Below are 16,482 nucleotides of genomic sequence, written 5' to 3'. Positions count from 1 at the left end.
GAGGATTGGCGGATGTTAGCACAGGGCTGATCTCCTCACCAAAAAAAAAAAAAAAAAAAAAAAAAAAGATTCATATGTGTGAAATTAGAAGGTATTTATGAAATCTTAATTTATATTTATGAAAATTTTTATTACCAAACTCAGAATTGGAAATTTACACTTTTGAGTTTTCAATTTTCAGAAGTGTGTTTTTTAAGCAAACTAGAATAGAATGATTAGATATAAAAATGGGATTTGAAGAATTGACTGAGGTATACAACCCAATAGCATAAATATCCTTTTAACTAACTTGGTAACGCTGTTATATTTGGAAGATTCGTCTTCTTAAAAAAGTATAAAACATAAGTGTTATATTGCTTGGTATTACATTTCCTACAGATTTTTGTATGGTCTATTTGATTAATCTTTGTAATATTAAAAACATATATACTTTTTTTTTATTACTCACAAAGTCTTGGTTTTTGGCATTTTATTTTGAACCAGAATAATAGAGAATAAGTATAATAATTTAAGTCTGTTCTGTTGACTTAGGTTAAGATTATAAGCACATATTTTTCCTGATTCCATAAGGAATCTAGTATCTAGAGGATTGGAAAGCATCCTTGCATTTGTCACTTTCTCCCCAATCCCTGGGAAGACGCTAGAGGTCTTCAACTGCACATTTACTTCTTTTGTTTCCTAAAGAAAAAAGCCCCATTTAGCCAGTTGACGTGTGTAAAGTTTTAGTAATCGTAGATCATTATCCAATTTATTTCAAATAGAAGAGCTGTAAGATATATCCGTGTCTGTCAATGCCGCTTTTTCTCCTCAGCTAATTGGCATCTTCCTGATCATTTGCTTGCATCTCTCACCAAGAGTGTTGAATAATATCAAATGGAAATGGAAATTTCTTAGTGTTTGGAATAATTAAAAAGAATATTTTATTTAGAAATTTCAGGGACTTAAAATGTATATGAGTTAAACTAGATTGACAAGGATGGTTGTTGAGAGGTGACATCTTCGATCAATAGCTTTTTAGTCTGATTAGTTGTATAAATGGACATGTGTACATCACAGTTGGTACTAAAAACAGCAAGAGGATCATGAGATACTCAGAACTGGGTTAATTAGTCAGAATCAAAATCTGCTTTGGAAGCCAGGGCAGTTTGCTAAAAGTGATATATTGGAGACATAGTAGACTATAATTACTCTTAGACCTGTGGTAATAGATAAAGCAGCTTCTTCCAGGACGTAGAAGTGCTGTGAACTTACATAAATATATTGTGGGCAGGGCCAGCCCCAGTGGCCTAAGTGGTTAAGTTCAGCACGCTCCCCTTTGGCAGCCCAGGCCCAGTTCCTGCGTGCGGACCTATACCACTCGTCTGTCAGTGGCCATGCTATTGTGGAGGCTCACATGCAAAAAGAGGAAGATTGGCAACAGATGTTAGCTCAGGGCGAATCTTCCTCAGCAAAAAAAAATATATATATATGCATAATATATGTATTATAAATACATATATAAATATATATATGTGGTATAAAAAGACAGAATTGTCGTGTGAATGTGACAGGATGTGAAGACTCATCCCCTTCTCTTAAAGGGGAGTTAGAAATGAAGTATCTTGGAAAGAGCTATGGCCTGGGTATCAGATGCCTGGGTTCTGGTTCCAGCTTAGATTCCAAAAATATGAGTGATCGAGGATTAAATTAGTTTCCCGAGTCTCAGTTTTCTTGTTTAAAATCAAGAAACTTGAGTATGATTTTAAAAATCTGTTCCAGCAGTAACATTAACTTCTACGTGACCTTATCCATTTCCATGGCTTCAAATACCATGTATTATTATACATTCTGTAAAGTGCCTCTGATTCTTACCTTTCTAACCTCTATTGCTCCCTTGAACTCCAGACTCATATACAGTAGTCCCTCCTTATCCGAGGGGGATACGTTCCCAGACCCCCAGTGGATGCCTGAAACCACTAATAGTACCAAACTCTGTATATGCTGTTTTTTCCTGTGCTACATACATATTTGAGGTATGACAGCAAAACTAGCACAAATTTCTTTTTCCTTCACAATTTCACAGACAGAAGACTCATCCTTACTGTAGATCTTAGCCAACCTCAGCATACAAGTTTTTTCTTTCCTTATTAAGTTGAAAACTTTCATCTTTTCACTTACAGGAAGTACTTTACGGCTTCTCTTTGTCATGTCTGAATTGCCAGCATCACTACTACTGAGATTTGGGGCCATTATTAAGTAAAATAAGGGTTACTTGAACACAAGCACTGCAGTACTGTGACAGTCGATCTGATAACCCAGATGGTCACCAGAGGACACTGAAACCTAGGAAGGAGAAACCGCGGATAAGGGGGGACAACTGTATCCCCTTATGTAGCCGGTATGGCCTGTATATCTAGTAGACATCTCAAACATCACATCACTGAAACAGAACGACTGATTTTTCTCTCCCCTCCCCCCACCAAATCTGCTGCTCCCACGCCTTTCTCATCTCCCTAAATTCACAACAATCCATAGTACCTCTGTTCAAAACCTGAGAGTCATCATTACTCCACCCTTTCCCTCACAGTTCACACTCAATTTATCAATTACTGTTTGGAGTGCTGCCTCCGGAATACAGCCAGAATCTGACCACTTCTCAGTGTCTCCGCTGTTTAAGTCACCAGTGGTTTCCTATTTCTTTTAGACTGAAAACCATACTCCTTACCTTCAACCAACATACAAGCAATTTACAGTGGCTCTGATACCTGACCCTCATTGGTGTCCATTTTGTCACATAATCGCTCAGGCCTTCCTTACCCTTGGGGTGGACTGCACTGCTGCCACAGGTGGGCAGTAAGCCACAGAGGAAGAGTAGAAGCTTGTCTTGGAGTCTTAACTCGGTTTCATTTTTTTTAAAAACCAAATTTCTTGAGGTAAAATTTACATACACTAAAATGCATCAATTTAATGTGTACAGTTCAATGAATTTTGACAAACGTATCTTCAACCAACGACCGCCACAATCAAGATATAGAACTTTTCTATCATCCTGATATGTAAGAAAGTAAAATAGTACAGAGGCATGTAAATAGGAGAGCTTCTCCCCAACTCCATTACAGCTTTCTGCTAAAGCAACTCAACATTTTTGTGTGTATTCCATCAGGCAAGCGGTTCTCAAGCTTGACTGTACTTCAGAGTCCCCTAGGAAGCTTGAACATTCCCAATGCACAGGTAGCACTCCAAACCAATTAAATCAGAATATCAGGATGGAACACAAGTATCTGTATTATGTTTTTAAAGCTTCCAAGTGCAAGCAATATTGAGAACCATTATAATCTTGAGAATGTATTTTTCGCTCTTCGTCCTCTTCTCAAGTTAACTCCTACTCAGTCTTCAAATCTCACCTCAAAAGTCACTTCCTCAGGGAATTCTTTTTCTGAACCCCTCTCCTACGGTGGAATCTCTTTCTTGTTGTATTACAACTACTTGTGTTTTTAGTAATGTCTATATTCCCCCTAGCCTGTAAGCTCCCCGCGATCTAGCGCATGCCTGACACGTAACAATATATATAAATGAATGAATGTATAAATGAATGAGAGTGAATGGAGATGTTTGTAGCATCTCTTAGCGCAGGTTAAGGCAGACGTCAGTACACGTCCAGGACAGCTCGTGGATGCACATGGCGCGTTGGTGGACCTTGCAGAAAACACTCTCCCAAAACCCTCAAGGCTGATGCGCCGCCCTCCAACGCACCAACGCGAGGGGGCTTCCCTGGCCGTGCACAGAAAACGCGCCTTGGCACCTTCTTTCTGCGCGGCCGGCGGTGTGCGGCCTCCAGCCGAGAGGCGGCGCTGTGGAGAGGCAGCAGCTTCCGGTCCGCTTCTTCCTTCCTTCTGCCGTCAGCGCCAGCGCGTCCTGTTTTCGTTGGCCGCGCTGGGATGGCGGCCGCCGCTGTAGCTGCTGCCTCCGCTTAGTGCTGCTTCTCGCACGGCGAACGGAGGGCAGCGCGGCCTCCTCCTTTGTCCGGTTGTCCTGCGCGTGGTCCTGAGGGGCGCCCCTTCTGGCGGCCGGCAGCATGGGCCGGGAGTCACGGTGAGGTGGCGCGGCGGGCGAGCGGCTTCCTGAGAGTGGGGGAAGAGGCGGGAGTTGAGGTGGCCGCGGCCCGGCGCGGCCCCACGTGAGGCCAGCGCTGCCCGCGGCCATTGGAGGGGCTGGGAGACCTCGGCTGAGGAGGTGGCTGTACTTGGGCTGGCGACGGTAGTGCCATCGCTGGGTTCGAGCCCCTGGAGCGGGAACACCCCTCCAGGACATCAGTGGTTGGGCACCACATCCCGCCACTTCCGCGGAGCCTGCCCTGGTGGCCTCGTCAGTAGTGATCCCAGTTGAATTTCTTACCGCTTCGCCTTTGCAACATTTCATTGGAGCCCATCGCTCTCTATTTGAGTTCTTTGTGCGTGTGTGATATCTTCCCAAGTCAGCTGAAAGGAACGTGTGGACAAACATTTTTACATCACCTACACCACTCTACGTTTCTAGGCTTTTATTGGGCTACAATAAATACTATTGTATGGACATTTATTTTGCAAATAGACCATATTTGTTATGTTTTCTATCCTTTTTAACCTGTGGACTGGGAGGTCTCATTAGAACTATGATATATTTTCAAAACTTGAGATCGTTACCTGGTTTGGGACTTGGAGATTTTTATCTTAAGGATGGGTGTTTACTATGTATTTAGCAGTGACTGAAAGATCCTTTGTATTTAGGATGTAAATAATAAATAAAGTAATAGTACTTTATTGAGGTAAAATTAACATTCAGGGAAATGGACGAAGCTTAAGGGTAGAGCTTGATGAAATTAGCAAATATATAAACCGTGTAGTCATCATCACCTAGGTAAAGATAAACAATATTTCCATAACTGCGGAAAATTCTTGTAAAGGTCTTTAAATCTCTGTGAAGGCATTGCTGTTCATCTGGCCACCCAGACCAGAAACCTAGGAGTGATCTTTATTTGATTCATTCTTCTCTCTTACTGCCTACATCCTGTTGGAGTCTGTGCTGTTTCCCCATTCCTGCTGTCTCTGTCTTCAGGCCCTAATCATTTATTGCTCAGACTGCTACACCTGCTTCAAATTGATTATCTCTTCTGATCTTGCCCTCCTAGTAGATCTTCACACTGCAGCCGTAGTGATACTTCTGAAATAAAGCTAAGATCGTGTCATTCCCTAGCTTTCCTCTCCATTGGTTCTTAGTGCTTCCAAGATAAAGTCAGACTCTTTCAGCACGGCCTTAAAGGCCCTCCATGAGAAAGTCCCTTCAGCCTTTTCCCCTAATTCTCTGCCTCCCATGGCCTGTACTCTAGGTTTGTTCAGGGCATAACGAAAGGCTCAGAGATGGAAAAGAGCAGGTTGTTGGAGAAATAAATAGATCCTGGTTTGCCTCCATATATAGGTTTCATGAAGGGTTGAAGAGAAATAGTGGGAGGTAGATTCTGAAAGGGACTCGGGCCCAGAATGTGGATGAATTTGTAGCTGTAGTTTTGAGGATAAGAATTTATTTGGGAGCCTTTGAAGAGTTTGAGTAAGAAGTGTGTGTTTATGTGTATATAATAGGATCAGAACTCTGCTTTATGAAGATTACCCTAGCAACAATGAGTAAACAGGTTTAAGGGAAAAGGGAGTAAAAGCAGGAAGACCAGGGGTCTCCTAAAATGTCCTACGTAGATAAGTCTGATATGGAATAGTGACAATGGGAACTCGGAGGAGGCAGTGTATTGTGAAAAGAATTACAGAGGTGAGATTGGAGATACTTGGTGTTTTATTGGTTGTGTAGAATGAGAAAAAGAGAAAAATACTGAAGATAAGTGGTATCTTTGAGCCAGCTGACTGGAATTGGGATGATAAATTGGAGAGGGAAAGGTAACAGGTTTGGGTTTCTACACATTGAATTTCAGGTACTTGAGGGATAAATCAGGTGTCCTCATTCCCTAGCAGTCTTATCCAGATTTATTGCTTTAAGTAGCCTTTGTACACTGATGACTTCCCAATTTATATTTCCTTCATGAACTCCAGACTCATATTTCAACTACCTACTGTACATTTCCACTTGGATGCCTAATATCCTGATTTCCCACCTTCCCCCCAAATCTGCTCCTCCCTCAGCCCACCTTAGTAAATGGCAACTTCATTTTTCTACTCGATCTGCCAAGTATCTTGGAGACACGCATGATGTCTCCCTTGCTTTCACACTTGACATTTAATTAGTCGTTAAATCCAATCAGCTTTAGCTTCAAAATATCCAAATGTTGACACTCTTAACGGCTCCACACTTGACATTCCGATCCAAGCCACCATTATCTTTTACTTGGATGATTGCTATAGCATTCTACGTGTTTTCCCTGCTTCTGCCCTTGCCTTCTTTCTGTTTGTTCTCCCCTCGGCAGCCAGTGTAAGGCTTTAAAAACATTAGTTAGGTTATTTCACACATCTGCTTAAAATCTTCCAGTAGCTTCTCATCTTATTCAGAGTAAAAGAAGAAGTCCTTATAATGGCCTATAAGGTTCTCCACATTTGGCTACCCTGCTATATCTCTGATCTTCTCTCGTGCCACTTTCACTCGTTCAACCCTAGCTACATCTGCCTTCCTTGCTGTTTTGCAACACGCCAATCAAGCTTTCTCCTCAGGGACTTTGCACTTGCTGCGCCTTTTGCCTGGAAGATTCCTCCCCCATGTCTACGTGGTTCCTTCCTTTACTTCTTTCAAGTAATCAAAATGTCACTTTATTAGCAAGGCCTTGTCTAATCACCTAGTATAAAATAGCAAACCTCCTACCTCTCATTCTCTTTTTCCTTTATTCTGATGTGTTTTTCTGCATAGCACCACATGACATATTGTGTATTTATTTTTTTCCTTTTCTGTCGTCTCTTCCTTTACCACAATGCAAGCTATTTAAGGCCCAAAGGCAGGAGCCTGGTCTGTTTTGTTCACTGTCCTTATTTCCTTTTCAAGACAGTACCCATCCCCCAACATGTGCTATAGCTATATTCTTTCCCCCTAATTTTAAAGAAGTGTATGTATAAAGTGTCCTTTCAGTGTTTAATTTGTCTGCTGAGATTTTTTTGAAAAATGTAATAAATATAATAGAAGCCAACTGTATTTGCTAAGCTTAATCTGTAACTTAACATCTCAGCCACTATCGGAAGCGATCGGCTTCACGGGGACGCTCTGGAAGTCGATCTAGAAGTCGCTCACCCTCAGACAAAAGAAGTAAACGTGGAGATGACAGACGGTCTAGAAGCAGAGACAGAGATAGAAGGAGAGAGAGGTCTCGTAGTAGAGATAAAAGAAGATCTCGGTCAAGAGACAGGAAGCGTCTGAGGTAAGACATTAATCTCCAGAGGACCCATGGTAAATTGGGCCTTCTTGGCTAAATTGTGCTTCTTTGAAAGTGTGTTTTGGACTAGAATTTAGTGGCCCCTTTTGCAGGCCCTCTGCTTTAATCCCAGCTTCTTTGATTAGATCTGGAAGTGATTTGCATAGAACAAAGACTCTCTCAAACATTATTTTAGGTTTGGAAACTTTAGGCTGTATTTCCTGTAATCCAAAGAGAACCCTTGAAGCCCCCTGAGAGGTTAAAATAAGAAGTAAAACATAAGATAATATGCCATCAAGGGAGTTGTGTTCTAATTCTGTCCCAAGAGAGCTGACCACTGTGTTCAGAGCAGCTACTAAAGCTGACAGGAGAAGGAAACAGGGTGGAGCCATCTTCAAGCCCTCCTTGCTGTTTGAAACTATTTTAAAGAACTGTTTTAGATTTAAACTGAGGAACACCCTAATTTTTATTTTACTTTTACTTGATTACATATTCCTTGATACGAGTCAAGTAGTCATAACCTTTCTGGAGGTGAAACAGTCTTTAAATAAAAATAACCTCCCTCGGGCCGGCCCCGTGGCTTAGTGGTTAAGTGAGCGCGCTCCACTGCTGGCGACCCGGGTTCGGATCCCGGGCTCGCACCGACGCGCTGCTTCTCTGGCCATGCTGAGGCCGCGTCCCACATACAGCAACTAGAAGGATGTGCAGCTATGACACACAACTATCTACTGGGGCTTTGGGGGGGAAAAAAAAAAAAGAAAAAAAAAAAATAACCTCCCTGACACCAAAAAAATTTCTAATGCAGTTTCTCATTAAAATAGGAAAGAAGACAAAGTTGTACAGGTGCTGTGAACTGATCATAGAACTTTTTTTTTTTTTTCGGTGAGGAAGATCAGCCCTGAGCTAACATCCATGCTAATCCTCCTCTTTTTGCTGAGGAAGACCGGCTCTGAGCTAACATCTATTGCCAGTCCTCCCCCTTTTTCTCCCCAAAGCCCCAGTAGATAGTTGTATGTCATAGTTGCACATCCTTCTTTTTTTTTTTTTTTTAAAGATTTTATTTATTTATTTTTTTCCCCCCAAAGCCCCAGTCGATAGTTGTATGTCACAGCTGCACATCCTTCTAGTTGCTGTATGTGGGACGCGGCCTCAGCATAGCCGGAGAAGTGGTGTGTTGGTGTGCGCCCGGGATCCGAACCCGGGCCGCCAGCAGCGGAGCGCGAGCACTTAACCGCTAAGCCACGGGGCCGGCCCTGCACATCCTTCTAGTTGCTGTATGTGGGACGCGGCCCCAGCATGGCCGGAGAAGCGGTGCGCTGGTGCGTGCCCGGGATCCAAACCCGGGCCGCCAGCAGTGGAGCGCGTGCACCCAACCGCTAAGCCATGGGGCCGGCCCTGATCATAGAACTTTGACTTTATATTTTTCAAACCTTGAAAGAGATTGCAAAGATATTACATGGTACTCAGGGAAAATACTCATGGCAATATGGATAGTGCTAACTTATTAATTTCATATTATGTGGTTCCAGGAACAGTTTCATACAATTCAGTCAAATACTTGTTTAGTGAAATAGGTCATTTAAGGTTTGGTCTTTGACTTATTGGTGTGAAAGTAGAATCATGAGATTTTAGAGCAAGAAGGATTTTGAGATTGCCTAATGAAGTTTCCATATTTCATAGATGAGAAAACTGAGACCCAGAGAGTTGATCTGCCCTATGTCATGTTACTAGTTAGTAGCAGCACCAGGGTAGAAATTCTTGTCTCTTAATCTTCATATCTGTGATCTTTCCACAGCCCCATTCTGCCGATCCTTAATACTTAGTTGTCATTGAAATTTAGATTTTTCTACTCTAGGCCATAGATTTCAAATAGTTATTATTACAGATTTGCTATGTTTTTCAACAAACATTTTGAAATTAGTATCCTCATTTTTTTCATTGACCACTTGTAAGAACTGGCTTTACTTGTTCCCTATGCTGATTTGATAGTTAATTGAAATCTCTGCCTTTAGTAATGATAATAATTAAGAAGCCTCTTCCAACATGGGAAAGAACCATGATCTGAAATAGAAGCTCCACTTGGTCATAGAATACATGAAAAGTGTCCCCCTTGCAGGCGTTCCAGAAGTAGAGAGAGAGACAGAAGTCGAGAGCGAAGAAGATCTCGAAGTCGAGACAGGAGACGCTCGAGGAGTAGAAGCCGGGGCCGGCGATCCCGATCCTCCAGTCCTGGTAATAAAAGCAAGAAGGCTGAGAATAGGTAATGTTATCAATGGGCTGTATCTGTCATGTGGGTTGGGAACTGACTCGCTTCCCTATGCCTTCCTTTTTTAAAAATAATCTTTATAATAATTACTGAATTTGGCTCCTACCATGGATGGTTGGATATTGGTTATAAAGCTTATAATTTATTTGGAAAATACTAACTTCTGTTAGTTTTAACACTCATAATGCATTGTTCCCTTATTTAATACCTACTGTTACTGGTCAGAAATATATTTTATAAACATCTTTGTAGGAACTATATTTTTTCCTTTGAAATTATTTTCTTAGATAGTATTTTTTTTCCCCCTTCCCTTTTCTCCCCAAGGCCCCAGTAGATAGTTGTATGTCATAGTTGCACATCCTTCTAGTTACTGTATGTGGGACGCTGCCTCAGCATGGCCCGACAAGCAGTGTGTCAGTGTGCGCCTGGGATCCGAACCTGGGCAGCCAGCATTGGGGCGTGCACACTTAACCCCTAAGCCACAGGGCTGGCCCCTTAGTATTTCTGCTATTGGTTGACAAATAGCTTTTTAACTCATGGTGTGCGTTGCTGAATTGTTGTTCAGGATGGGTGAACTTTGCTTGTGTAAGTTAAGTGCACTTGTTTCTTTAAGATGCCAGTACCATTTAATTTTGAAATATTATTTATGTCTGTGAGACATAGTATGTTTACTCTTTATATTTCTCTTTTCAATGGTTTGTTTTTTGCCTGCTATTACTGTTTTTTAAAGTGATGTCATAGGACAGTTGATATATGGACTTGTATCTGTTTTTTGTATATTCGTATTTGTCATGAGCATTTTTCCCGTGTTCATTTAACTTTATAAATTTTACTTTTATTTTACCAAGGTCAGTGTATTATGACCATTGAGATTATTTTAAATTAAAAATAAAATAGAAATTTAGAAAAGTGAATGAAATATAAATATGCAGTTTATTAAATAATTATAAAGCAGTATCCATGCATCCACCACCAAGGTCAAGAAAAAGCATTGTCGGTACCCTCAGAAGCTCTCCATGTCCCTTCTCTAACCCAACTCTCTACTCCCTAGAGAAAACCACTTCCTGACTTTTGTGCTAGTAATTTCTTATATTTCTTTATGGTTTTACCACCTGCATTCATATCTGAAAAAGAATAGTTTAGACTTACATGTTTTTTAACTTTACATGAACGAGTTGTATTCTTTTATGTCTTTGCTCAACATTATTTGAGACTTATCTGTGTTGCCTCTAACAGTAGTTCATTTTCATTGCTGAATACTATTCTGTGGTATAAATATACCACTATTTATTTATCCATTCTGCTGAAATCGATGTTTGCGTGGTTTTAACTTTTGGGCTATTTTGAGCGTTTTTGTATATATATATCCTAGTATCCATGTGCCTGAGTTTCCCTAGGGTGTATACCTAGGAGTGAAATTGCATGGTCATAGAATAAACATGGCTTCATTTTTACAAGGTAATCCTGGATGCTTTCCAAAGAGTATGTACTAATTATACTCCCAGCAGCAGTGCAGGAGAATTGTGTTACTCCATATCCTTACCAATGTTTGGTATTGTCAGTCTTTTTCATTTTTATTAATTGGGTAGACATGTAATACCAATATTGTGGTTTTAATTTGCATTTCCCTGATTACTGATGAGATTGAACACCTTTTCATATGTTTATTGAATTAAAAGGATTTCCTCTTTTCTGAAGTACATGTTCAGATTTTTTGCTCATTTTCCTATAGGGTTGTTTCTCTCTTTAAAAGTTAATTTATAGGAGGTTTTTTTTATGTTTTTGAGTATCCCGGATAGTTGTGTTTTGTCAGTTATATGAGTGGCAGATTCTCTTACTCTGTGATTTGTCTTTTCATTCTGTAATGACACTTTTGATGAACAGACTTAAGGAAGAAGAAGCATTTCTTAATTCATTTTATGAATTGAGAAGAATATAGATATTAAAACCTGACAAGGGCAATATGAGAAAAGAAAATTATAAGCTGTACTCAATCTAAACATAGATTAGCATACCAAATCCAAAATATATAAAAAATAGTACAATCATGAACTAGTTGGATTTATTCTAGGAATGGAAGGTTGGTTTAACATTAAAAAATCAGTCAGTGTAATACTTTATATTAACAAGATTTAAAGAGGAAAATCATAATTACCTACGTAGATTCAGGAAAAGCATTTTACTAATTTTAACATATGTCCATGTTTACAAGTTCTTAGCAGACATGAATAGAAAAGTATTTGACAAATGGATCATAAAATTAGAAATGCAGAGGACATAAACACTCTTAAAGAACAAGGTAGGAGGGCTTGCTCTACCAGATATCAAGACTTGTCATAAAGTTATAGAAATTAAGATAGTGTTTTTTTTTTTTTTTGAGGAAGAGTGGCCCTGAGCTAACATCTGATGCCAATCTTCCTTTTTTTTTTTTTTCTTTTTTCTTTGTTACTTCCCAAAGCCCCTAGTATGCAGTTGTATATCCTAGTTGTAGGTCCTTCTAGTTCTTCTATGTGGGATGCCGCCTCAGCGTGGCTTGATGAGCAGTGAGTAGGTCCATGCCCAGGATCCGAACCGGCAAACCTCAGGCTGCTGAAGCAGAGTGTGCGAAGTTAACGACTGTGCCACTGGGGCTGGCCCTAAGATAGTGTTTTTTTTTAAGTTGAAGTAACATTGGTTTATAACATAACTTCAAGTGTACATCATGGTATTTTTTTTTTTTATAATTTTATTTATTTATTTTTTTTCCCCCAAAGCCACAGTAGATAGTTGTATGGTCATAGCTGCACATCTTTCTAGTTCCTGTATGTGGGACGCGGCCTCAGTGTGGCCGGAGAAGCGGTGCATCAGTGTGTGCCCGGGATCGAACCCGGGCCGCCAGCAGCGGAGCGAGCACACTTAACCGCTAAGCCACGGGGCCGGCCCCATCATGGTATTTTGACTTCTGTATAGACTATATCGTGTTCACCACCAAAAGTCTAATTGCCATCTGTCACTGTTGCCCCTTTACCCCTTTTGCCCTCCCCCAAGATAGTGTGGTTTTAGTGTAGGGATAGAGAAATAGACCAGTGAAACATATAAAGAGCCCAGAAAGAGATCCACACATATATAGTCATTTGATAAATAACAGTGGTGACATTGCAATCAGTAGCAAAAAGTTTTTTCGATAAATGGTGCTAGGGACATTTGCTATCCTATAATGAAATAGGACCACCTACCTCATTCTGTGCACGAAAAGTATTTCAAGCAGAGTAAAGACCAAATTAGATGGCAAAACTATAAACCTTTTAGAAGTTTATACTAGAGAATATCTTCTTTACTTGTGGATATCTTCATCAAATCTGGAAGGATTTCTGAGGTACTGTAAAAAGCACCAATCATAAAAGGGGGGAAACATTGACTAATTTGATTATATTCAAATTAAGAAATTTTATTCATTGTAAGATACCATGTAGGGTCAAAATGCAAGCCTACTGAGATTTTAAATATTGTTATACATACAAATTATCTTGTAGAATATTAATGTCTTGGTATATTTCTCCATTTGTTTAATTTTATCTCTCCTATTTAAATTTTGTAATTATTTTTATGAGAAATGTCCAGTTTTTCTTCGGCGAATTTCCGAATATTTAATATTTGCAATTAGTGTCATGGGATTAATTTTTCATTGTATTTCCAAGGTATTTATTAATAGAATGTAAAAATGCACTTAACTCTTGGAAGTTTATTTCTTACCTAAAAAGTAAAATACAAGTTTGTAGAAGTATTTTAAAATGAATATTTCTAAGTACAAATAGATGATGTCTCTCTCTCTGTCTTTTTTGGTAGGTCTAGGTCCAAAGAGAAAACAGATAGTGGGGAAAGTTCTAAAGAGAAGAAAAAAGACAAAGATGACAAGGAGGATGAAAAAGAAAAAGATGCTGGCGTATGTTTACTAACATAAATAATCATATAGTATCAAACTTGTTTCTACAGTGACAAATTGTTTTTTTAATGGTATATGTTTTATTTTTAAATAAATGGTAACAGATATATAAGATAAACAGATAAAGGCATAGTTGTCCCCATGGAAAAATTTTTTTCTGAAAAAAGTTGCAGGTCTATATACGTTATCTGTTTTGACTTACAAAATGTGATCATACCATATGCATTATTCTGTATCTTTTTGTTCATTTTTATTTTATTTATTTTATTTTATTTTATTTTTACTTTAGAGGAAGATCAGCCCTGAGCTAACATCCATGCTAATCCTCCTCTTTTTGCTGAGGAAGACTGGCTCTGAACTAACGTCTGTTGCCAGTCCTCCTCCTTTTTTTTCCCCCAAAGCCCCAGTAGATAGTTGTATGTCATAGTTGCACATCCTTCTAGTTGCTGTATGTGGGACGCGGCCTCAGCATGGCCGGAGAAGCGGTGCGTCGGTGCGCACCTGGGATCCGAACCCGGGCTGCCAGTAGCGGAGCGCGCGCACTTAACCGCTAAGCCATGGGGCTGGCCCTGTTCATTTTTTTTTTTTTTTTTAATTTTAAAGATTTTATTTATTTTATTTTTTCCCCCCAAAGCCCCAGTAGATAGTTGTATGTCATAGCTGCACATCCTTCTAGTTGCTGTATGTGGGACTCGGCCTCAGGATGGACGGAGAAGTGGTGCCTCGATGCGCACCCGGGATCCGAACCCGGGCCACCAGCATCGCAGCGCGCGCACTTAACCACCAAGCCACAGGGCCGGCCCATTAATTTTATTTATTTATTTTTTTCCCCCCAAAGCCCCAGTAGATAGTTGTATGTCATAGTTGCACGTCCTTCTAGCTGCTGTATGTGGGACGCGGCCTCAGCATGGCCAGAGAAGCAGTGCGTCGGTGCGCGCTCGGGATTCGAACCCGGGCCACCAGCAGCAGAGCGCGCTCACTTAACCGCTAAGCCATGGGGCCAGCCCCTGTTCATTTTTAAGTTGTGAATTATTTTATCAATATATAAGGTCTTAAGAATAATAAACAGCAGTATACCAACCATTCAGCTTAAAAAATAGAATACCCTGCTGTTTTCATTTTCTATTTATTGGAGATCTTTCTGTAGCTGCATACATAGATATAGCTCATTGTTTTTAATGCCTGCATGTTGTTCTGTTGAAGCAAGGTAGAGAGATCACTTTTGATGGATATTTAGGTAGTTTCCACTCTGCAGTTATAAACAAGGGTGCATTAATCCCTGTACATATGTCTTTTGTGAATATAGTATAGAGTAAATTGGTATCAGTGAAGTGAGTTTGTTAGTGGGTATATACATTTAACATTTTGATAAATAGTATCAAATTGCCCTCCAAAAAAGTTGTATAAATTTAATTTTTTTTGTGTGTGTGAGGAAGATTAGCCCTGAGCTAACGTCCATACCAATCCTCCTCTTTTTGCTGAGGAAGACTGGCCCTGGGCCAATGTCTGTGTCCATCTTCTCCCACTTTATATGGGACGCTGCCACAGCATGGCTTGACAAGAGGTGCATCAGTGCGCACCTGGGATCTGAACCCAAGCCGCCAGTAGCGGAGCACTTGCGCTTAACCACTGTGCCGCGGGGCCAGCCCCAAAGTTGTATAAATCTTGACTTAAGATTTTAGACATATGAAAATGTCTGTTTTCTCACATCCTTGCCAACATGGGAATTTCAGAATCTAATTTTCACTAATTTAATAGGAGGTACTTGGTATCTTGTTATTTTTGAGTTGCGTCTTTAAATATCAGTGAATATTTTTAAATGCTGGGAACATAATGTAATATAAATTTATAATATACGTACTAATGTATTTTATTTACTATTTGCACTTTTCTTTGAACTGCCTATTCATATCTTTTGCCCGTTTTAAAATACATTATAACTTCACTTCTTTTGTTATGCTTTGTTTTTTTGAGTTCTATTTTTTTTGTGTGTGTGTGTGAGGAAGATCAGCCCTGAGCTAACATCCATGCTATGCTAATCCTCCTCTTTTTGCTGAGGAAGACCGGCTCTGAACTAACATCTGTTGCCAGTCCTCCTTTTTTTTCCCCAAAGCCCCAGTAGATAGTTGTATGTCATAGTTGCACATCCTTCTAGTTGCTGTATGTGAGATGCTGCCTCAGCATGGCCAGAAAAGCAGTGCGTTGGTGCACGCCCGGGATCCGAACCTGGGCCGCCAGTAGTGGAGCACGCTCACTTAACCGCTAAGCCATGGGTCCGGCTCTGGAGTTCTATTTTTTTAGTAGTTCTTTTTTTAAGGGACCTGCTTACTGAGCAGGGTAGCTAAGAAAGGATACAACATGAGAAGTCTGGGTTTCTTTTTTGTTGTTGTTGAGGAAGATTCAGCCTGAGCTAACATCTGTTGCCAATCTTCCTCTTTTTGCTTGAGGAAGATTCGCCCTCAGTTAACATCTGTGCCAGTCTTTCTCTATTTTGTATGTGGGTTGCTACCACAGCATGACCGCCGATGAGTGGTGTAGGTCCATGCCTGGGAACCGAACCCGGGCTGCCAAAGTGGAGCATGTTGAACTTAACCACTAGGCCACGGGGCCAGTCCCCTCGGGTTTGTTTTCTGATCTGGTGTCTTCCGTTGAATGACTGGGTGATCTTGAGGAAAACATATAAGCTTTCTGGGACTCATCTTTAGAGAGGATGAAATTCTTATAAAGGATGTAAATTCTGGAGCAAAGCTTTTTTTTTGTTTAAGAAATAAATTTATTTCAAAAATACAAACATAATATAACCATATGATAAAATATTTGGAAAGTCAGAAATAATTCTTTGTAATCCTAGGTGCCCCAAACACCATCACCATTATAATTTTGTAATATTTTCTGTAACTTTTTTTATGTATATGTCCATACCTATCTGTAATGGTAGCA

General features: G+C 40.1%; 1 protein-coding gene across 1 annotated transcript in view; it reads left to right on the top strand.

Moving 5' to 3' along the window:
• Positions 1-3,903: 3,903 nt before the first annotated feature.
• Positions 3,904-16,482, top strand: part of DDX46 (DEAD-box helicase 46) — a 71,315-nt gene continuing 58,736 nt past the window's right edge. The window contains exons 1-4 of the mRNA XM_004420186.3: positions 3,904-4,071; positions 7,172-7,360; positions 9,471-9,614; positions 13,446-13,542. Coding sequence (XP_004420243.1) covers positions 4,055-4,071; positions 7,172-7,360; positions 9,471-9,614; positions 13,446-13,542 — 447 coding nt within the window. The 5' untranslated portion in view covers positions 3,904-4,054. The remainder of the gene's footprint in view (positions 4,072-7,171; positions 7,361-9,470; positions 9,615-13,445; positions 13,543-16,482) is intronic.

Source organism: Ceratotherium simum, chromosome 4, assembly GCF_057802395.1.
Source record: "Ceratotherium simum simum isolate JZ-2026a chromosome 4, ASM5780239v1, whole genome shotgun sequence".
Lineage (NCBI taxonomy): Eukaryota > Metazoa > Chordata > Mammalia > Perissodactyla > Rhinocerotidae > Ceratotherium > Ceratotherium simum.
This window is presented reverse-complemented; position numbering and strand designations above follow the sequence as displayed.